General features: G+C 46.4%; 1 protein-coding gene across 7 annotated transcripts in view; it reads left to right on the forward strand.

Moving 5' to 3' along the window:
• The window catches only part of tnip1 (TNFAIP3 interacting protein 1), a 111,327-nt gene that overhangs the window by 57,646 nt on the left and 33,479 nt on the right, over positions 1–20,202 (forward strand). For all 7 annotated transcript variants that reach the window (XM_072590300.1, XM_072590301.1, XM_072590296.1 and 4 more), the window contains 5 exons: positions 234–319; positions 3,219–3,287; positions 13,155–13,349; positions 14,353–14,447; positions 16,257–16,395. In XM_072590300.1, coding sequence (XP_072446401.1) covers positions 234–319; positions 3,219–3,287; positions 13,155–13,349; positions 14,353–14,447; positions 16,257–16,395 — 584 coding nt within the window. The remainder of the gene's footprint in view (positions 1–233; positions 320–3,218; positions 3,288–13,154; positions 13,350–14,352; positions 14,448–16,256; positions 16,396–20,202) is intronic.

Here is a 20,202-nt window from a genome sequence, read left to right on the forward strand (position 1 = left end):
TTATAATCACTTTCTCATCACAGATGCTGCCAGACCCACCAAGCATTTCCAGTTGTTTCTATTTTTATCTCTGATTTATGGCATCTGCACTTCTTATGTTGCTTTTTGACTGATCTCCAGCATCTGCAGTCCTCACTTTCTCCTTACAGAATAATCTGTGTACTGCTTCTAATGAAAGAGTTTGGTGTCTAATGTTAACATAGGCCTTTTGCTTGTTTTGGATTCTCTTCCAGCTTCTGGTCACCAACATCAAAGTGAGTCGGACAAACATGGCAAACTGGTGGAAGAGGCCAAGGCTGAAGTGAAGGCTTCATCTAGTGTGAGTGCCAGTCCCTCTGAGGCTCTGCTCCTGTTACTGTCTGTCTGATGGTTTTAGGTATTGAGTCTCTGAGCCCTTACCCAATGGCTCCAATCTCTCCCTCTCCTACTCCCCATGATTTTCCAGGGTCTCCAACCCTCTGACCTTCCCCTAGTTCCAACCATGTCCTTGTCTCCCCCACCTCTCCTTCCACTGATGAAGACCGAACCACCGTGATGTCTCATCTCATTCACTGGCTCCCTGACCCCTCCCGCTTGCTGTCTTATACTCCCAATCTGTGCTGAGGTTCTGATTTTTAAAAAATGAATTGAGGATGTCACTGGCTAGGCCAGCATTTATTGCCCATCCCTAATTGCGCAGAGGGCAGCTAAGAGTCCTCACAGAAGTCATAGGTTCCCCTACAGTGTGGAAACAGGCCATTTGGCCCTACAGGTCCACACCGACCCTCCGAAGAGTAACCCACCCAGACCCATTTGCCTACCCAATTACTCTACATTTACCCCTGACTAATATACCTAACCCACACGTACCTGAACGCTATGAGCAATTTAGCACAGCCAATTCATTGCTGAAGGTCCATAGTCATGTTGAGACCAGACCAGGTAAGGATGGCAGTTTCCGTTGCTAAAGGGCATGAGTGAACCAGATGGGCTTTTCCAACAATAGATTCACTCTTAATTCCTGACTTTCACTGAATTCAAATTCCACCACCTGCTGTGAACCTACACCCCCCAGAACATTACCTGGGTCTCTGGATTAACCGTCCAGTGATAATACCTCTATGCCATCGCCTCCCCAGTATTGTAACCCTCTGTCCCTTCAGTGAATGATGGTCCTGGCTTAGAGACTGAAGACTTTGTTGCCTCCCCTCAGACCCCAGAAAGAGCTGTTCCTATATTTCTAACTGTCCTGCTCAGAGATGCTATTACACATGTCTGGAGCAGTTGGGACTTGAACCTGAACCTCCTGGTCCAGGGATGAGGACACTACCACTGGAGCTGTAAACAGTTACATTATGGGGACAGATGGGATCAGTTTATGATGCAATCTGTCCACCTGCAAGTCAAGGAGAACAGAGCCACAAGACACTGGAGCAGAATCAAGCCATTCAGCCCAGCCAGTCTGCTGCACCATTCGATCATCAGTGATGTTTCCCAACCCCATTCTCCTGCTTTCTCTCCATAACCCTTGATCCCGTTACCAATCAAGAACCGATCTATCTCTGTCTTAAATACACTCAATAACTCAGCCTCCACAGCCCTCTGTGGCAATGAGTTCCACCGATTCCCCACCGTCTGGCTGAAGAAATTCCTTCTCATCCCAGTTCAAAAGGTCCTCCCTTCACTGAGGCTGTGCCCTCTGGTCCTAGTCTCTCTTACTCATGGAAACATCTTCTCCATGTCCACTCTATCCAGGCCTCTCAGTATTCTGTAAGTTTCAGTTAGATTTCCTCACATCCTTTTGAACCCCATTGGTGAAAAACCCAGTTTCCTCAACCGCTCCTCCTATGACAAGCCCTTCATCCTGGAGATCTTTGTTGTAAACGTCCTCTGGACCCCCCCCAAAGTCAGCACATCCTCCCTTAGATATGGGGCCCAAAACTGCTTACAATATTCCCATTGCAGTCTGACCAGAGTCTTCTACAACCTGAGCAGTATATCTCTTTGTATATTAGCCCTTGGATTCACTTGTAGGTTTCTGTTACTGGTGAGCCACAGAATTGTTACAATGCTGAAAGAGGCCATTCAGCCCATCGTATCAGTGCTGACCATCTGACCCAGTGCCACTGTGCTGTCTTCTCTCAGTAACCCTGTGCAATCCTTTTCAAATCAGTGACTACATTCCCTTCTGAATGTTTCAGTCAAACCTGCCTTCGCCACACTCGGGCAGGGTCTTCCAGGCCCCAACCACTCACTGTGAGAAAGACTTTCCTCCCGTCTGTTTGGTTTTTTTTGCTTCATTTATTAATGACGTTCAGTCTTTACAACTCGATGCTGAGCAACGTTGTAGTGGGGGAGAACAGACTCTATAATGCACTGCTCCTTAAAGGGATCAGCCCCAAACAGATGCTGGGGTTTGATCTGTGATCCCCAACATCTGAGACCAGATCCACTGTGATCTTATTGAGTGGTGGAGCAGGCTCGATGGGCCGAGTTTTGAATAATTTGCGTAAATGGGGTGGACGCAGAAATGTTGTTTTCTCTGGCAGTGGGGCCCAGAATAATGGGATGCAGCCTCAAAAATAAGGCACACGCCTTGAGGACTGAGATGAGGAGGAATTTCCTCACTCAGAGGGTGGGACATCTTTGGAATTCTTTGAAATTCCAATGGATACGGAAGTTCAATCTTTGAACAGGACAGAGATTGATGGATTTCTTTTGGATATCAAAGGAAAAGGTGATAGCACAGAAACACGGCATTGAGGTTAGATCATCATCCACGATCTAAAATGGCATCGATATGTTGAGGGGCTGAATAGCACCCCCGCCCCCCAGGTTTCTGTGACTGCTGGTCAAGTACGTTCAAGGTTCAAGTCCATTTTGGGCATTTAAATGTCTCAAAGGATGTGGGGAATTGGTGGGAAAGTGCTGTTGAGTTTGAAAGTACAGGATGGTATTGAATGATGGAGCAGTACTGAGGGGCTGAATGGCTGGCTGCCACTCCTATCCTATTGTTAAAGTACGGACACGATGGACCAAACGGCCCCTCCCTTTTTTTTTTGTGAATGTGTGCGCGGATTGTTCTACCGGGAGCTGCTTCACGTGTGACAGAAGCAGCGTCAAACTCTCTGACCTCTGACCTTCCCACAAGGCGGATTGAGCGGCTAATTTTCCGTCCAATGGTTTTGCTTTTTTAAGCGATGGGTAAGAGTTTGTCGTCATTCTGTTTCGTTTCGAAGGGTTCGTCCTCTGAGTTTGAAGTCGTGAGTGCAGAAGACAAAAAAGATACAAGTGGAGAACAGGCAGAGGTGAGTGACTATGGTATTTCCCTCCCTGTCCTTTCACGGGATTGGGGTCTTTTTGTGTCCCGGGCAGTAAGATTTCATTTGATTTATTGTTGTCACATGTTCCGATATACAGTGAAAAGTGTTGTTTTGTGTGCTATCCAGACAAATCAGACCTCATGTCAGTACATCAGGGTGATAGGACAGAATGCAGAATATAGTCTTGCAGCTACAGAGAAGGTGCAGAGGAAGATCCACTCTGTATGAGAAGTCCCTTCATACGTCTGATAATAGCAGGGAAGAAGCTGCTCTTGAATCTGTTGATATGTTTTCAAACTTTTGTATTTTCTGCCTGATGGAAGAGGGTGGAAGAGTGTACCCAGGGTGGGAGGGGTCTTTGATGTTGGCTGCTTTCCCGAAGCAATGGGAACTTCAGATGGAGTCAATGGATGGAAGGTTGGTTTGTGTGATGGACTGGGCTGTGTTCACAACTCTCTGTAGTTTTTTACGTTCTTGTGCACAGCAGTTGCCGTACCCAGCTGTGATGTATCTGGATAGGACGCTTTCTACGGTACATGTATAAAAACTGATAAGGGTTAGATTAGATTACTTACAGTGTGGAAACAGGCCCTTCAGCCCAACAAGTCCACACCGCCCCGCCGAAGCACAACCCACCCAGACCCCTTACCTAACACTACGGGCAATTTAGCATGGCCAATTCACCTGACCTGCACATCTTTGGACTGTGGGAGGAAACCGGAGCACCCGGAGGAAACCCACGCAGACACGGGGAGAATGTACAAACTCCACACAGTCAGTCGCCTGAGGCAGGAATTGAACCCGGGTCTCTGGCGCTGTGAGGCAGCAGTGCTAACCACTGTGCCACCGTGTTGTGGATGTGCTGAATTTCCTTAGGCTCCTGAGGAAGCAGTGACTTGATTGAAACGCAAAGGATTCGGTGGGTTCCTGACAGGGTGGGTGTGGAAAGAATCTAGAACTATAGGTCACTGTTCAAAAACAAGGAGTCGTCCGTTTAAGATGGGGCTGTGGAGAAACCTTTTCTCAGAGGGTTGGCTCTCTCCTTTCCCCAGAAAGTGGTGGATGCAGAGCCTTTTGCAAGTTTTTACAATAGAGGTAGGTAGATTCTTGGCGTCTAAGTAGGTGAAAGGTTGTCTGGCATAGGCAAAAAGGTTGAGTGATCAAGACAGCCATGATCTTACTGGATAGCAGAGAAGGTTCAATGGACTGAATGGCCTACACCGCCTCATTTATATGCGCAGCCTTCAGAAGGTGGTGATGAGCTGCCTTCCTGAACCGCTGCAGTCTACATGTTGACCCACAATGCCCTGAGGGAGGGAATGCCAGGATTTTGATCCAATGAATTTACGCCAGTATATTTGCAAGTCAGGATGGTGAGTGGCTTGAAGAGGGATTTGCAGGGGGTGGTGTACTGCAAATGTGCTGCCCTTGAGCTTCCAGATGGAAGTGGTTGTGGGTTTGGAAGGTGCTAGCTGAGGTAGTATGCAATCTCACTTCTCACTAGGGTGTAACATCAACCATGTTTTTTTCTCCCTCTCTTGAGTCTCGGTCCCATCAGCTGCTGGATTGGCACCACTCCCATCAGCATTGTCCGACCTCCCATCCACCCACCAGCACTCAGTCGCAGCAGTGTGTACTGGCTCGAGGATGCACTGCAGGAATCCACCATTGCCTCCTGGATAGCACCGTTCAATCCCACAGTCTCTGCCACCTCAGCTCAGGAAAGATGTGGTAGAAAAGCAAATTCATTCAGTCTATTTTCCTCCGTTGTATCTAAGCAATCGATTCAGAGAACGGAGAAACCAAAGAAAGTAGGAGCAGGCGAAGGCCCTTCGAGCCTCCTCCACTATTCAAAAGAAGCTTTACAGTGTGGAAACAGGCCATTCGGCCCAACAAGTCCACACCGACCCTCCAAAGACTGTCCCACCTAGATCCATTCCTGTACATTTCTCCTGACTAATGCACCTGACCCACACATCCCTCAACACTATGGGCAATTTTAACACAGTCAGTTCACCTAACCTGCGCACCTTTGGATTGTGGAGGAAACCCGAGCAGACACGGGGAGAATGTGCAAACTCCGCAGACAGTGGCCCGAGGCCGGAAATGAACCCAGGTCCCTGGTGCTGTGAGGCAACAGTGCTAACCACTGAGCTACTGTGTGATCCAAATGAGTGGGAAGGGTTTAGAAGGATGTACGAGCAAATGGGACTAGATTAATTTAGGATAACTGGTTGGCATGGACGAGTTGGACTGAAGAGTCATTTTCCGTGCTGTACAGCTCCAAGGCTCTATAACTCCGTCCGCGGACCTGCTTTCTCCCCCCCATACCCTTTGATCCCTTTAGCTGTAAGAACTCTGACTAACTCCTTCTTGAAAACATTCAATGTTTTGGCCTCAACTGTTTTCTGAGAGAGGGAATTCCATACGCTCCCCACTCTCTGGGTTTCTCCTCATCTCAGTCTGAAATGGCCTACGCCCATTACCTTGGACCGTGACCCTCCTGGTTCGGGACGCCTCAGTCATCAGGAATACCCTTTCTGTATTTACCTCCGTCTAGGAGAAAGTGAGGACTGCAGGTGCTGGAGATCAAAGTCGGGAGTGTGGTGCTGGAAAAGCACAGCAGGTAAGGCAGCATCCGAGGAGCAGGAAAATCGATGTTTCGGGCAAAAACCCTTCATCAGGATTCCTGAAAAAAAGGCTTTTGCCCGAAATGTTGATTTTCCCCGTCCTCGGATGCTGCCTGACCTGCTGTGCTTTTCCAGCTCCACTCTAATCTGGCCTACTCCTATTCCCACTTTTGTAATTTTATAGGTTTCTGAGATTCCCCTTCAATCTTCTAAATGCCAGTGAATATGATCCTAACTGATCCAATCTCTCCTTGTAACTCAGTGCTGCCAACACCGTTTATTGTCGGTTGGAATGAGTCTGGGTCAATTCTGGGAACTTTGTGTTTGCGTAATTGATGAGTCATGGTATTCACTGTTAATGAGTGAGTGTGTTACACACTGGGTCACACAAAACTCCAGGATGAAGTAACTGGGGTGGGGATGCTGGGGGTATCAACCAGACTCTTAAAGGGACCTCCCTGCGGCAGTTATTTAGAAGTGATTTCATTCGCAGTTCTCCCTGTGAGGGGGAAGTTATTGGAGTATTTATAGAACTTGATTCCAGCCGCAAATTTAAAGTTTAAAGCGGATGTGTCTCAATTGCGATGTGTCCAAAGTCGGTGCATTTTTGTGAATTTTGTGTTTATTTTTGTCAGATATTGAGAGGGAACATGTTGTGAAAAGCCATTCTCAGTGTTGAAGCTTTGGCTGGGTCTTTGACTGATGTAGGTACTGCTGCTGAGCGGGTTCTAGGCTCATCCACAGCGGCAGTTGTGACACTGCTGTCACTTTAAGAAAGTAACTTTGTCCTTGGTTCTTTCAAGAAAGATCATAAAGGCAGAGGTGCCGATATGTCTGGGCTGGTGACTAGTTTAACAATGGCAGGGGAGTGGTTAGTTCTCTCAGTTCAGGTCATTTCCAGTTGGGTTTACCTGTAACAGTGAGAAGCTGCTGCAGTGCAGAAAGGTCATAGAGATGTACAGCATGGAGACAGACCCTTCGGTCCAACCCGTCCACGCTGACCAGATATCCCAACCCAATCTAGTCCCACCTGCCAGCACCCGGCCCATATCCCTCCAAACCCTTCCCATTCATATACCCATCCAAATGCCTCTTAAATGTTGCAATTGTACCATCCTCTAGCAGCTCATTCTATACACTCACCACCCTCTGTGTGAAAAAGTTGCCCCTTCGGTCTCTTTTATATCTTTCCCCTCTCACCCTAAACCTATGTCCTCTAGTTCTGGACTCCCCGACCCCAGCGAAAAGACTTTGCCTATTTATCCTATCCATGCCCCTCATAATTTTGTAAACCTCTATAAGGTCACTCCTTAGCCCCAGCCTGTTCAGCTTGTCCCTATAGCACAAATCCTCCAACCCTGGCAATATCCTTGTAAATCTTTTTTGAACCCTTTTCAAGTTTCACAACATCTTTCCGATAGGAAGGAGACCAATATTCCAACAGTGGCCTAACCAATGTCCTGCACAGCCGCAACATGACCTCCCAACTCCTGTACTCAATACTCTGACCAATAAAGGAAAGCAATACAAATGCCTTCTTCACTATCCTATCTACCTGCGACTCCACTTTCAAGGAGCTATGAACCTGCACTCCAAGGTCTCTTTGTTCAGTAACACTCCCACGGACCTTACCATTAAGTGTATAAGTCCTGCTAAGATTTGCTTTCCCAAGATGTAACACCTCGCATCTATCTAAATTAAACTCCATCTGCCACTTCTCAGCCCATTGGCCCATCTGTTCAAGATCCTGTTGTAATCTGAGGTAACCCTCTTCGCTGTCCACTACCCCTCCAATTTTGGTGTCATCTGCAAACTTACTAACTGTATCTCTCATGCTCGTGTCCAAATCATTTATATAAAAGACAAAACGTAGAGCACACAGCACCGTTGTAGGCTTCAGCAGATGATTCCTGACTGGCTTTTCTCTCTGCAATCTCTCCTGCCTCTTTGAGGGCTGAAGGGCCTGTACTGTGCCTGTAATGTTTGAACCTGTGTTTGAATTTACCTTTTTGCCAAGGGGTGTCTCTATGGAATGTTGCGGGAATTGGAAAAGCTCTTTAGTGCAGTTGCTATATCAAGTCGGTTGGGGTTTCTAATAGTTGTTCTAAATTCTGCGGTTTTTTTTGGGTTGCGACTGTAATGTTTAAATAAATTCTGTTTTGCTTAAAGCCGAGTGGTTTGACCAGCTGCATCCCACCTGGAACATCCACCTCACATCTACCTTTAAAATAAGAAAAAGTGAGGGTCTAGGCTACCACCTTAAAATATTTTGAGGGGGTTCTGGCCGGGTCCATAACACAGTACTGAAGAAGTGCAGCACTGTCAGGAGGTGCCATTGTTTAGCCAAGACATTAACAATAGACAATAGACAATAGATGCAGGAGTAGGCCATTCTGCCCTTCGAGCCTGCACCGCCATTGAATATGATCATGGCTGATCATTCCTAATCAGTATCCTGTTCCAGCCTTATCTCCATACCCCTTGACTCCACTATCTTTAAGAGCTCTATCCAATTCTTTCTTAAATGAATCCAGAGACTAGGCCTCCACTGCCCTCTGGGGCAGAGCATTCCACACAGCCACCACTCTCTGGGTGAAGTAGTTTCTCCTCATCTCTGTCCTAAATGGTCTACCCTGTATTTTTAAGTTGTGTCCTCTGGTTCGGCACTCCCCCATCAACGGAAATATGTTCCCTCCTGCCAGAGTGTCCAGTCCTTTCATAATCCTATACGTTTCAATCAGATCCCCTCTCAGTCTTCTAAACTCAAGGGTATACAAGCCCAGTCGCTTCAGTCTTTCCGTGTAAGGTAATCCTGCCATTCCAGGAATTGACCTCGTGAACCTACGCTGCACTCCCTCAATAGCCAGAATGTCTTTCCTCAAATTTGGAGACCAGAACTGTACACAGTACTCCAGGTGTGGTCTCACCAGGGCCCTGTACAGCTGCAGAAGCACCTCTTTGCTTCTATACTCAATCCCTCTTGTTATGAAGGCCAGCATGCTATTAGCCTTCTTCACGACCTGCTGTACCTGCATGCTTGCCTTCATTGACTGGTGGACAAGAACACCCAGATCTCTCTGAACAGCCCCTTTACCTAATTTGATACCATTGAGGTAGTAATCTGCCTTCCTGTTCTTGCCACCAAAGTGGATAACCAGACATTTATCCACATTAAACTGCATCTGCCATGCATCTGCCCACTCACCTAACTTGTCCAGGTCACCCTGTAATCCCCTAACACCCTCATCAGATTTCACCCTACCACCTAGCTTTGTGTCATCAGCAAATTTGCTAATGTTATTGCTGATACCATCTTCTATATCATTTACATATATTGTAAAAAGCTGCGGTCCCAGCACGGATCCCTGCGGTACCCCACTGGTCACTGCCGGCCATTTCGAAATGGAGCCGTTAATCACTACCCTTTGTTTCCTATTAGCCAACCAATTCTCTATCCAATCTAGTACTTTGCCCCCAATCCCGTGCGCCCTAATTTTACTCACTAACCTCTTGTGTGGGACTTTATCAAAAGCTTTCTGAAAGTCCAGGTACACTACATCCACTGGATCTCCCTCGTCCATCTTCCGAGTTACATCCTCAAAAAATTCAAGAACATTAGTCAAGCATGATTTCCCCTTCATAAATCCATGCTGACTCTGTCCTATCCTGTTACTATTATCCAGATGTGCCGTAATTTCATCCTTTATAATAGACTCCAGCATCTTTCCCACCACTGAGGTCAGACTAACTGGTCTATAATTTCCTGCTTTCTCCCGCCCACCCTTCTTAAAAAGTGGCACAACATTAGCCGCCCTCCAATCCTCAGGAACCGACCCCGATTCTATTGAACTCTGGAAAATAATCACCAGCGCATCCACGATTTCCCGAGCCACCTCCTTCAGTACCCTGGGATGCAGGCCATCAGGTCCCGGAGACTTATCAACCTTCAGACCTAACAGTCTCTCCAACACCAAATCCTGGCAAATAGAAATTCCCTTAAGTTCAGGTCCTTCAGCCACTGTTACCTCAGGGAGATTGCTTGTGTCTTCCCCAGTGAACACAGATCTGAAGTACCCATTTAATTCCTCTGCCATTTCTTCGTTCCCAGTAATATATTCCCCTGCTTCTGTCTTCAAGGGCCCAATTTTTGTCCTAACCATTTTTTTGCCTTGGACATACCTAAAAAAGCTTTTACTATCCTCCTTTATATTCTTGGCCAGTTTACCTTCGTACCTCATTTTTTCTCTGCGTATTTCCTTCTTACTAATCCTCTGTTGTTCTTTAAAAGCTTCCCAGTCCTCCGTTTTCCCGCTTATCTTTGCTAAGTTATACTTTTTCTCTTTTAACCTTATATGTTTCTTTACTTCCCTCGTCAGCCACGGCCGCCCATGTCTCCTCCTGGGATCTTTCTTCCTTTTAGGAATGAACTGATCCTGCATCTTCTGCATTATACACAGAAATATCCGCCATTGTTCCTCCACGGTCTTCCCTGTTAAGGTATTGAACCATTGAACTTTGGCCAGTTGCTCCCTCATAGCTCCATATTTCCCTTTCCATAGCTCCATATAACCTGCAGCCTCTTTATTCTCTGTCCCATTCCTATATGGGACATGGATGTAGCTGACTAACCTGAATTGTCCTAGAAACACGTGATGTTGCGAGCTATTTCAGAGGACAGTCAAGAATCATTGCTGTGAATCTGGAGTCACTTTAGTCAGACCGGGTAAGCCCGGCAGATTTCCTTCCCTAAAGAACCAGATGGGTTTTCACAACAATCGACAATGATTACATGATCACAATGAGACCAGCTTTTTATCTTCCAGATGTGACTGAATTTCAACGCCTGTCACATTGAGATTTGAACCCATTGGCTCAGGTCAGGGCACTGTCTCAGAATAAAGGGTCGCCAATTTAAGACTGAGATGAGGAGGAATCTCTTCTCTGAGAGGGTTCAAAGTCTTTGGAACTCCTTGCCATAGAGAGAGCTGTGGGGGCCCAATTCTTGTGTGGATGTAAGGCTGGGATAGAGTGATTCAGGACCTGTGGGGGAATCGAGGGCTGTGGGGAAAGGGCCGGAGAGTGGACTTGGGGAGTGTTGAATCAGCCATGATCCTATCAAAGAGCGGAGCAGACTGGAGGGCTGAATGGCCTACTCGCATTCCTTTTTCATACGGTCTAATGTAACTCCGAACGCAGTTAGAACAGGTTGACGTGGAGGTACAGCTGCGTGTGCAGTTTTGGTCTCCTCAGATGAGGATGGATGTCCTGGCAATGGAGGGAATGCAATGAGGGTTTCCCACACTGATTCCTGGGATGGCAGCCCTGACGTATGAAGAGACTGGGTCGGTTAGGGCTACACTCACTGGAATTTAGACGAATGAGAGGGAATTTCATCGAAACCTATAAAAGTCTCACAATACCAGATAAGGTAAAGGTGGGAGGGGTGTTTCCGATAATTGGGAAGTCCAGAACCAGGCGTGACTGTTCAAGGGATTGGCCCATCAGGACTGAGATGAGGAGAAATATCTTCACCCAGAGAGTGGGGAGTCTGTGGGATTCTCTGCCACAGAAAGAGGTTGAGGCCAAACATTGAATGTTTTTAAGGAGGAGTTAGATGCAGGGATCAAAGCTTATGTGGAGAAATTGAATACTGAGTTAGCCAATCAGCAGTGATCATACTGAATGATACAGCAGGCTCGAATGGCCTACTGTTTCAGAGTTTCCTGTGCCCTCATTCTAATTGAGACAAGTCACGTTGATTCCGGTCAGGATAATGGACGGCCTGTTAATGTGTGGTCTTTGGGAATCGGATGCCTGTGTAACGGTTAATAAAAAACAATCACAGGAACATCTTCACACTGAGAATGAAGGCGTGAAAACAGCCATCAGGGACAGACTTGGAAGAGGGGGGAGACCAGGGAGAAAAAAACGGGCCAGTTTGTTGCAATTGTACATGACCGCCCGACAAAAACGTCGACTCATCTGCTGCTTACAATCACAACCATAGAATCCCTACTGGCCATTCAGCCCACTGAGTCTACTCCAATCCTAGAGAGAGGGCATTGCATCCAGACCCACCAATCTCTGTAATCCTGCATTTCCCATTGGTTAACCTACCTATCCCTGAACACTATTTCTCATGGCCAATCCACCTAACCTGCACAGCTTTGGATTGTGGAAGGAAACTGGAGCACCTGGAGGAAACCCACACAGACACAGGGAGAACATGCAAACTCCACACAGTCAGTCGCCCGAGGCTGGAATCGAACCCTGGGTTCCTGGTGCTGTGAGGTAGCAGTGCTAACCACTGAGCCACCGTGCCAACCTCAAAATCCAACCAAGTCCTGTTTACCATTTCCCTTGCTCTGTCTTTCTGGTCTACACTGGCCTCGGCTCTGGCAGTGCCTCACATTTTTTTTTTCCTTCTCGTTCTTATTGTTGTTTCCAAATCCCTCCCTGACCTTGTCCCTCCACAGCCCCCACCTCAACTAAATAAAAACCCCATCCGACTCTCCCACCTCAGAGTTCTTCCAATTCCAGCCTCTTGCATATCCCTGACCTCCATCACCTCCCCATAAGCAGCCGCGTCTGAGCTGCTGAAGCCAAAAATTCCTGAATTTGATCCATAATCTCCCCCGACCTCACTTTTCTTTCTGTAAGCCCCTTTTTTAAAAGTCAGTCTTGTCTCGATATCGCCGAATGCGGATTGGAGCGTTGGAGGCTGAGGGGTGACCTTTTAGAGGTTTATAATATCACGAGGGGCACGGATAGTGTAAATAGACAAAGTCTTTTCCCTGGGGTCGGGGAGTCCAGAACTAGAGGGCATAGGTTTAGGCTGAGAGGGGAAAGATATAAAAGGGACCTAAGGGGCAACCTTTTCACACAGAGGGTGGTACGTGTATGGAATGAGTTGCCAGAGGAAGTGGTGGAGGCTGGTACAATTACAACATTTAAAAGGCATCTGGATGGGTACATGAATAGGAAGGGTTTTGAGGGATATAGATGAACTGCTGGCAAATGGGACTAGATTAATTCAGAATGTCTGGTCAGCATGGATGAGTTGGACCAAAGGGTCTGTTTCTGTGCTGTGCATCTCTGTGACTCTGGTATATTAAGTTGTCCCTGTCATGTGTTACTGGGTTAAAGGGTGATATACAAATACATTGCTGCACGGCAGTTGTGGTGACTGATTGTGTCTTTATGCCCTCTGTCTCTGGATTAGGAGGTGCTGCAGAAGTTGGCGATTGAAGATGGAAACGTCTCTGTTCATTTGCAGCGTCTGGAGAATTCACTGTGCCTGTTTGCTGAGGAAACCAACAGGAAGGAGCTGCTAGCCCACCTGGGCCGAATGGCTGTGGACTTCAATCGTCTCTCTTCAAAAGTGCAGAAGAATGAGTACAAGACTACCATCCTGCAGGTAGGGGGCAGTATGTCACACCTTTCTGTCCTGGGGCTTTGATTAGTTAGAGAGATCTCTCGTGCTTTCATTCTCTGTGTCTCCTTCCAAGTCCACTCCCTTGTATCTTCCTGTGCTGCTTGGTATTAAAGTGCATTTGAGGATTGCCCTTGTTAGCGCCATGAGACATCTTACTCTGGTAAAGGTACTATATGAATACAGGTTGCTGTTAAATCTTATCAGAAGGGAGTGTTTGCTTTAGAAGCAGAAGGTGCTATATAAATACAGAGAGTGTTGTAGGGGGTGCTGCAGAGGGATAAATTGGATTGCGATTCAGTCTGTCTCTCTCTCACTCGCTCTGTGTGTCTCTCTCTTTCTCGCTCTGTGTGTGTCTCTCTCTCTCTCACACGCTCTGTGTCGCTCTCTCTCTCTCGCTCTCTGTCCCTCTCGCGTTCTCCTTTCCTGTCTCTTGCTTTCTCTCTTTCTTTCTCGCTTTCTCTCTTTCTTTCTCACTCTTTCTCTCTCTCTTTCTCTCTCTCTCTCTCTCTCTCTTTCTCTCTCTCTCTCTCTCTCTTTCTTTCTCTCTTTCTTTCTCTCTCTTTCTTTCTCTTTCTTTTTCTTTCACTTTCTCTCTCTCTTTCTCTTTCTTCCTTTCTCTCTCTCTCTCTCTCTCTGTCTCTCTCTCTTTCTCTCTCTTTCCCTCACTTTTTCTTTCTCTTTTTCTGTCTTTCTCTCTCTCTCTTTCTTTCTTTTTCTTTCTTTCTTTCTTTCTCTCTTTCTTTTTCTTTCTTTCTCTATCTTTCTTTCTCTCTCTTTCTCTCTCTCTCTTTTCTCTCTCTTTCTCTCTGTCTCTTTCTGTCTCTCTATTTCTTTCTCTTTCTCTCTCTTTCTCTCTGTCTCTTTCTCTTTCTTTCTCTTTCTCTTTTTCTTTCTTTCTCTTTCTGTCTTTCTCTCTCTTTTGTCTCATTCTCTCTTTCTCTTTCTTTCTCTCTTTCTCTCTCTCTTTCTCTCCCTCCCCTCCCAGACCCTTTGTGAACAGCTCCGTAAAGAAAATGAAGATCTTCGCAAGAAGCTGGACCATGACCTGAATGACAAGAACCAGATGATGGAGAAGATGAAGTACGTTGACAGTCTATCTCTTACAATAATGAAGGAACTGCATTTCAGTAGCACCTTTTCCTACCTTGGGATTTCCAGAAGCCTTTGACAGCCGGTGAAGTACTTGTTTCGAAGAGTCAGTGCCGTTACTGTAGGAAACGTGGGCAGGAAAGGCCATTCAGCCCATCAAGCCTGCTGCACTAGTTGTGCTGTCACTGCACCTTCCTGTCTGCCCACCATAACCCTCTGTCTGTCAGGCATCTATCCAAGTTATTCTCGAATAAACTTAAAGACCCAGCGGTGGAGAATTTGTTAGTCTGAGATTGATATTAAACAATCTGAGGAGGGGCTGGATGGGCTGGGCATTTTTTTCACTGGAGTGTAGAAGGTTGAGGGGTAACCTTTATAGAGGCTTATAAAATCATGAGGGACATGGATAGGGTGAATGATAGGTGTCTTTTCCCTGGGGTGGGAAATTTTAAACTAGGGGGCACATTTTAGAGGAGAAAGATTTTAAAAAAGACACAAGGGGCAATTTTTTAAACACAGAGGGCGGTTCATGTGTGGAATGAACTTCCTGAGGAAGTGATGGATGTGGGAACAATTACAAAGATTAAAAGGCATTTGGATAAATTCATGGATAGGAAAGGTTTGGAGGGATATGGGCCAGGAGCAGGCAGGTGATGAGACTAGTTTAGTTTGGGAACATGGTCAGCATGGACTGGTTGGACCGAAGGGTCTGTTTCCATGCTGTATGACTGTATGATCTCTGTCTTAAAAGGGAGGTCTCTTATTCTCTAGTTTTGATCTCTCCAACAAGTGGGGAATACCCTCTGCCTAGTCAGGCATCTCTGGACCGTCTGATGTTTCATTAAGATCATCACCTCCTTTTTCTAAACCCCAGTGGTTATGGACTGAACTTGTTTAATTTTTCTTCCTTCATCCCAGTAATTTTCACACTGTAAACAATGTGGGAATAACCAAGTCATCTTTTTGTTATTTTTACATATATCAAGGGATGGCCATTGTCCCAGAGTCCCGAGGGGAATGCCCATTGAACAATAGCATCTCAGACAGTACTGCCCAGCCCTCCCTCCTTAGTGCTGCACTGGGGATGTCGGCCTAGGAACGGTCTCTGGATTGGGAATTGAGCCGATGACTCGCTATCTGTTCAGACGAGACATTTTCCCTCGTGGGAGGGTGTACTGCTAGGGATCACTGTTGAGAAATAAGAATAAAAATCACACAACACCAGGCTATAGTCCAACAGGTTTACTTGGAAGCACTAGCTTTGAGTGACGCTCCTTCATCAGGTGATAGCGTCACTCCAAAAGCTAGTGCTTCCAAGTAAACCTGTTGGATTATAGCCTGGTGTTGTGTGATCTTTAGCTTTGTACACCCCAGTCCAACACTGGCATCTCCAAATCATGAGAAATAAGGAATCACCCATTTAAGACGGAGACAAGAAATATCTTTTTTTTTCCCTGAGAGTTGGAAGTTTTTGGAACTTTCTCTTCCATGAAAGGCAGTGGAAGCAGAGTCTTTTAGTATTTTTTAAGGAAGAGCTGATTTGATCCCCACTCAGGGATGGTGGGGACCATCAGGAAATGGGTTGGTCAAAGATGGAAGGAAGCCCCCCCCCTCCCCTACCATTTCAAAGATTGGAAGATCATAAGGTCCAGCCCAACCTTGTGGGAGGATGGTCCTTCCTCCGAATGCCCTGTGTGATCGTCGGTAAAACGAAATGAAAGGTGAAACAGAGATTCCTCACCCCTTTTCAGCTGTGTCCTTTTTAATTCTCACCCCTCCCGTCCCCGCGCCTCACTCCAGGCACGAGAACCTGAAGTTGAAGAAAATGATGGCGGAGCGGGTGCAGCAGAAGGAGATGGACCAGACAATTCCCACACCTGCAGTGGTCTTCAAAGAGGAGCCTGTAGGCAAGCCACTGGAAGGAGCAGCTCTCCAGCAGGTCAGTAATGTCTCAGTCCTGGGGGGCACGACCCACTACACCCACCCGTGCCTTTCCTGTGGGGAGTGGTTTGCAGCTCTGTAGCACCTGTCACAACCTTGGAAGATCTCAAAGTTTCTTGGGAGCGTCATCATGTGGGAAAGCCCAGTGACCGCGTCAACCACAAGCTGCAGTGAGACAGTCTCCAGCAACTTGTGAATGACACAATACTGATCCCATTCATTTGTAAACCAGACTTCCATTCTGCAAAGAACAGAACAGAATCCCTACAGTGTGGAAATAGGCCATTTGACCCAACAAGTTCAAACTGACCCTCCGAAGAGGAACCCACCCAGACCCATTCCCTTACCCTATTACTCTACATTTGCCCTTGACTAATCCAAATAACCTACACATCCCAGAACACTATGGACAATTTAACATGCCAATTCATCTAACTGCACATAGAGATGTACAGGATGGAAACAGACCCCTCGGTCCAACCCGTCCATGCCGACCAGATATCCCAACCCAATCTAGTCCCACCTGCCAGCACCCGGCCCATATCCTTCCAAACCCTTCCTATTCATATACCCATCCAGAAGACTTTTAAATGTTGTAATTGTACCAGCCTCCACCACTTTCTCTGCCAGCTCATTCCATACACGTACCACCCTCTGTGTGAAAAAGTTTCCCCTTAGGTCCCTCTTATATCTTTCCCCTCTCATTCCCTTCTCACCCTAAACCTATGTCCTCTAGTTCTGGACTCCCCCACCCCAGAGAAAAGACTTTATCTATTAATCCTATCCATGTCCCCAATGATTTTATAAACTTTCATAAGGTCACCCCTCAGCCTTCGACGTTCCAGGGAAAAGAGCCCCAGCCTATTCAACCTCTCCCAAAAGCTCAAACCCTCCAACCTTGGCAACATCCTTATAAATCCTTTCTGAACCTTTTCAAGTTTCACAACATGTTTCTGATAGGAAGGAGACCAGAATTGCACGCAATATTCCAAAAGTAGCCTAGCCAATGTCCTGTACAGCTGCACCATGACCTCCCAACTCCTGTACTCAATACTCTGACCGATTAAAGGAAAGCATACCAAACGCCTTCTTTACTATCCTAACTACCTGTGACTCCACTTTCAAGGAGCAATGAACCTGCACTCCAAGGTCTCTGTTCAGCAACACTCCCTAGGACCTTACCATTAAGTGTATAAATCCTGCTAAGATTTGCTTTCCCAAAATGCAGCACCTCATATTTATCTAAATTAAACTCCAGCTGCTACTCAGCCCATTGGCCCATCTGGTCAAAATCCTGTTGTAATCTGAGGTAACCCTCTTCACTGTCCACTACATCTCTAGTTTTGGTGTCATCTGCAAACTTACCATCTATGTTCATATCCAAATCATTTATATAAATGCTGAACAATAATGGACCCAGCACTGATCCTTGTGGCACTCCATTGGTCACAGGCCTCCAGTCTGAAATACAACCCTCCACCACCACCCTCTCTCTTCTACCTTTTTGAGCCAGTTCTGTATCCAAATGGCTAGTTCTCCCTTTATTCCATGAGATCTAACCTGGCTAACTAGTCTCCCATGAGGAACCTTTACTGAACGCTTTACTGAAGTCCCTATAGATCATGTCTACTGCTCTGCCCCCTCTTTGGCTTGGTCTCTCTTTTTCTGCACCCCCTCCCACTCTGCCATCCCTCCTCATCAATTAATTGATTTGATTTATTGTTGTCACGTGTACCTATGTACAGTGAAAATGTTTGTTTTGCATAAATACAGGCAGACTATACCATACAAAGTCCAGTCGGGTAATAGACCAGAGGGAGGGATGCAAGAGAAGGTGCTCAGAGAATCATGTCAATATTAACTTTGAAATTTGAGAAGTTCATTCAGCAGTCTAATAACAGTGGGGCAGAAGCTGTTGATGTGTGTGTAAACTTTTGTATCCTCTGCCTGATGGAAGAGGGTGGGATAGATTGTAAGCAGGGGTCTTTGATGATGTTGGCAGCCTGCCTGAGGCATTGGGAAGTGTCGATGGAATCAATGGATGGCAGGTTGGTTTGTGTGATGGACTGGGCTATGTTTACAACTCCCTGTAGTTTCTTACGGTCCTGGGCAGAGCAGTTGCCGTACTAAACCGTGATATATCCAGGTAGAATTTGTTTTTATGGTACACCTATACCAGTTGTGATTTGGAGGTGCCGGTGTTAGACTGGGGTGGACAAAGTTAACAATCACACAACACCAGGTTATAGTCCAACAGGGTTATTTGGAAGCACTAGCTTTCGGAGCGCTGCTCCTTCATCAGGTGTTTGTGGAAGATGAAGGGGCAGTGTCTCAAAAGCTAGTGATTCCAAATGAACCTGTTGGACTATAACCTGGTGTTGTGTGATTGTTAACGATAAAAGTTGGTGAGAGTCCTTACAGACATGCGGAACTTCCTGAGCTCCCTGAGGAAGGAAAGGCATTGTTGCGCCGCCTTGACCTTGCATCAAAATGGGTGGGTCAATGCAGGGTAATGGTACATTCTGGTTTCGCTCCAATGGCTGTGAAATCCATACCAACTGCATGAGCCATACTGAAGATGGAGGAGAAAGTGAGGACGGCAGATGCTGGAGATCAGAGCTGAAAATGTGTTGCTGGAAAAGCGCAGCAGGTCAGGCAGCATCCAAGGAACAGGAGAATCGACATTTCGGGCATGAGCCCTCCTGAAGAAGGGCTCATGCCCGAAACGTCTATTCTCCTGCTCCTTGGATGCTGCCTGGTCTGCTGCGCTTTTCCAGCAACACATTTTCATACTGAAGATGGACTCTTACATTCGGGGCAATGGCATTGAGATTTTACTTGTCCACTGAGTTTTGTTCCACCTTGTGTCCTACAGCACCTTCACTGGGAGTCATTAATATCAGGTGTGTATTCTCCAGTCGGAGTATGATTGTAGTGACAGTTATTGGACGTGTTTATCTCAAGAAATCCACATTACACACTCTGTAAGACAAATATCCCCACGTGAGAAACTCAAAGTTAGACTGTTCTGGGATGAATTTTATGAAGTGGTTGTCCCATTGGAGAATATATCCAAATTGGGAGGCCATTCTGCCCATCTGAATTCTCCATCTTCTGACCTAAGATTATTTCTTGCTGCCATGTTATTCTGTCTCATCCCAGCAAAGTTGCTCCACAGACGTTTCCTTTTGGAAAATCCCAGACATCTGAATATTTAGTTTCTCACTTTGATCATACAGCCACTGGGGAGACAAGGTTATAACATTCATTAATCGACCTGTTGTATGTTGATTTATTTATTTTGTTCCGATTTAATACTTGCATTCCTGTAGGGATCCAATAATTTTGCATTTGATTTTACCATTTTTGCCCCTATTTACTGCTGTTTGTCTAGTCTGTCCTTCCCCCTCCAACTCTGGGTGTCATAGAATCTCTACAGTGCGGATGCAGGCCATTCGGCCCATTGAGTGCACAGAACATCCCACCCAGTCCCATTCCTCTACCCTATCCCTGTAACCCTGCATTTCCCATGGCTAATCCATCCACCTTTCACATCGCTAGACACTACGGGACAATTTAGGATGGCCAATCCACCATAACCTGCACATCTTTGGACTGTGTGAGGAAACCGGAGCACCCGGAGGAAACCCACGCAGACACGGGGAGAACGTGCAAACATATCATTACCTAAAGCAGCTCTTGTGCAATGCTGGTGTCTCTCTTTGCCTTGTAAACCTTTGTAAATGTTTCTGCTCTCCCACACCCCACCTCACAACCTCGGTTTGGTCTATTGCCCTCTCTACAT

Source organism: Chiloscyllium punctatum, chromosome 20, assembly GCF_047496795.1.
Source record: "Chiloscyllium punctatum isolate Juve2018m chromosome 20, sChiPun1.3, whole genome shotgun sequence".
Classification (NCBI taxonomy): Eukaryota; Metazoa; Chordata; class Chondrichthyes; order Orectolobiformes; family Hemiscylliidae; genus Chiloscyllium; species Chiloscyllium punctatum.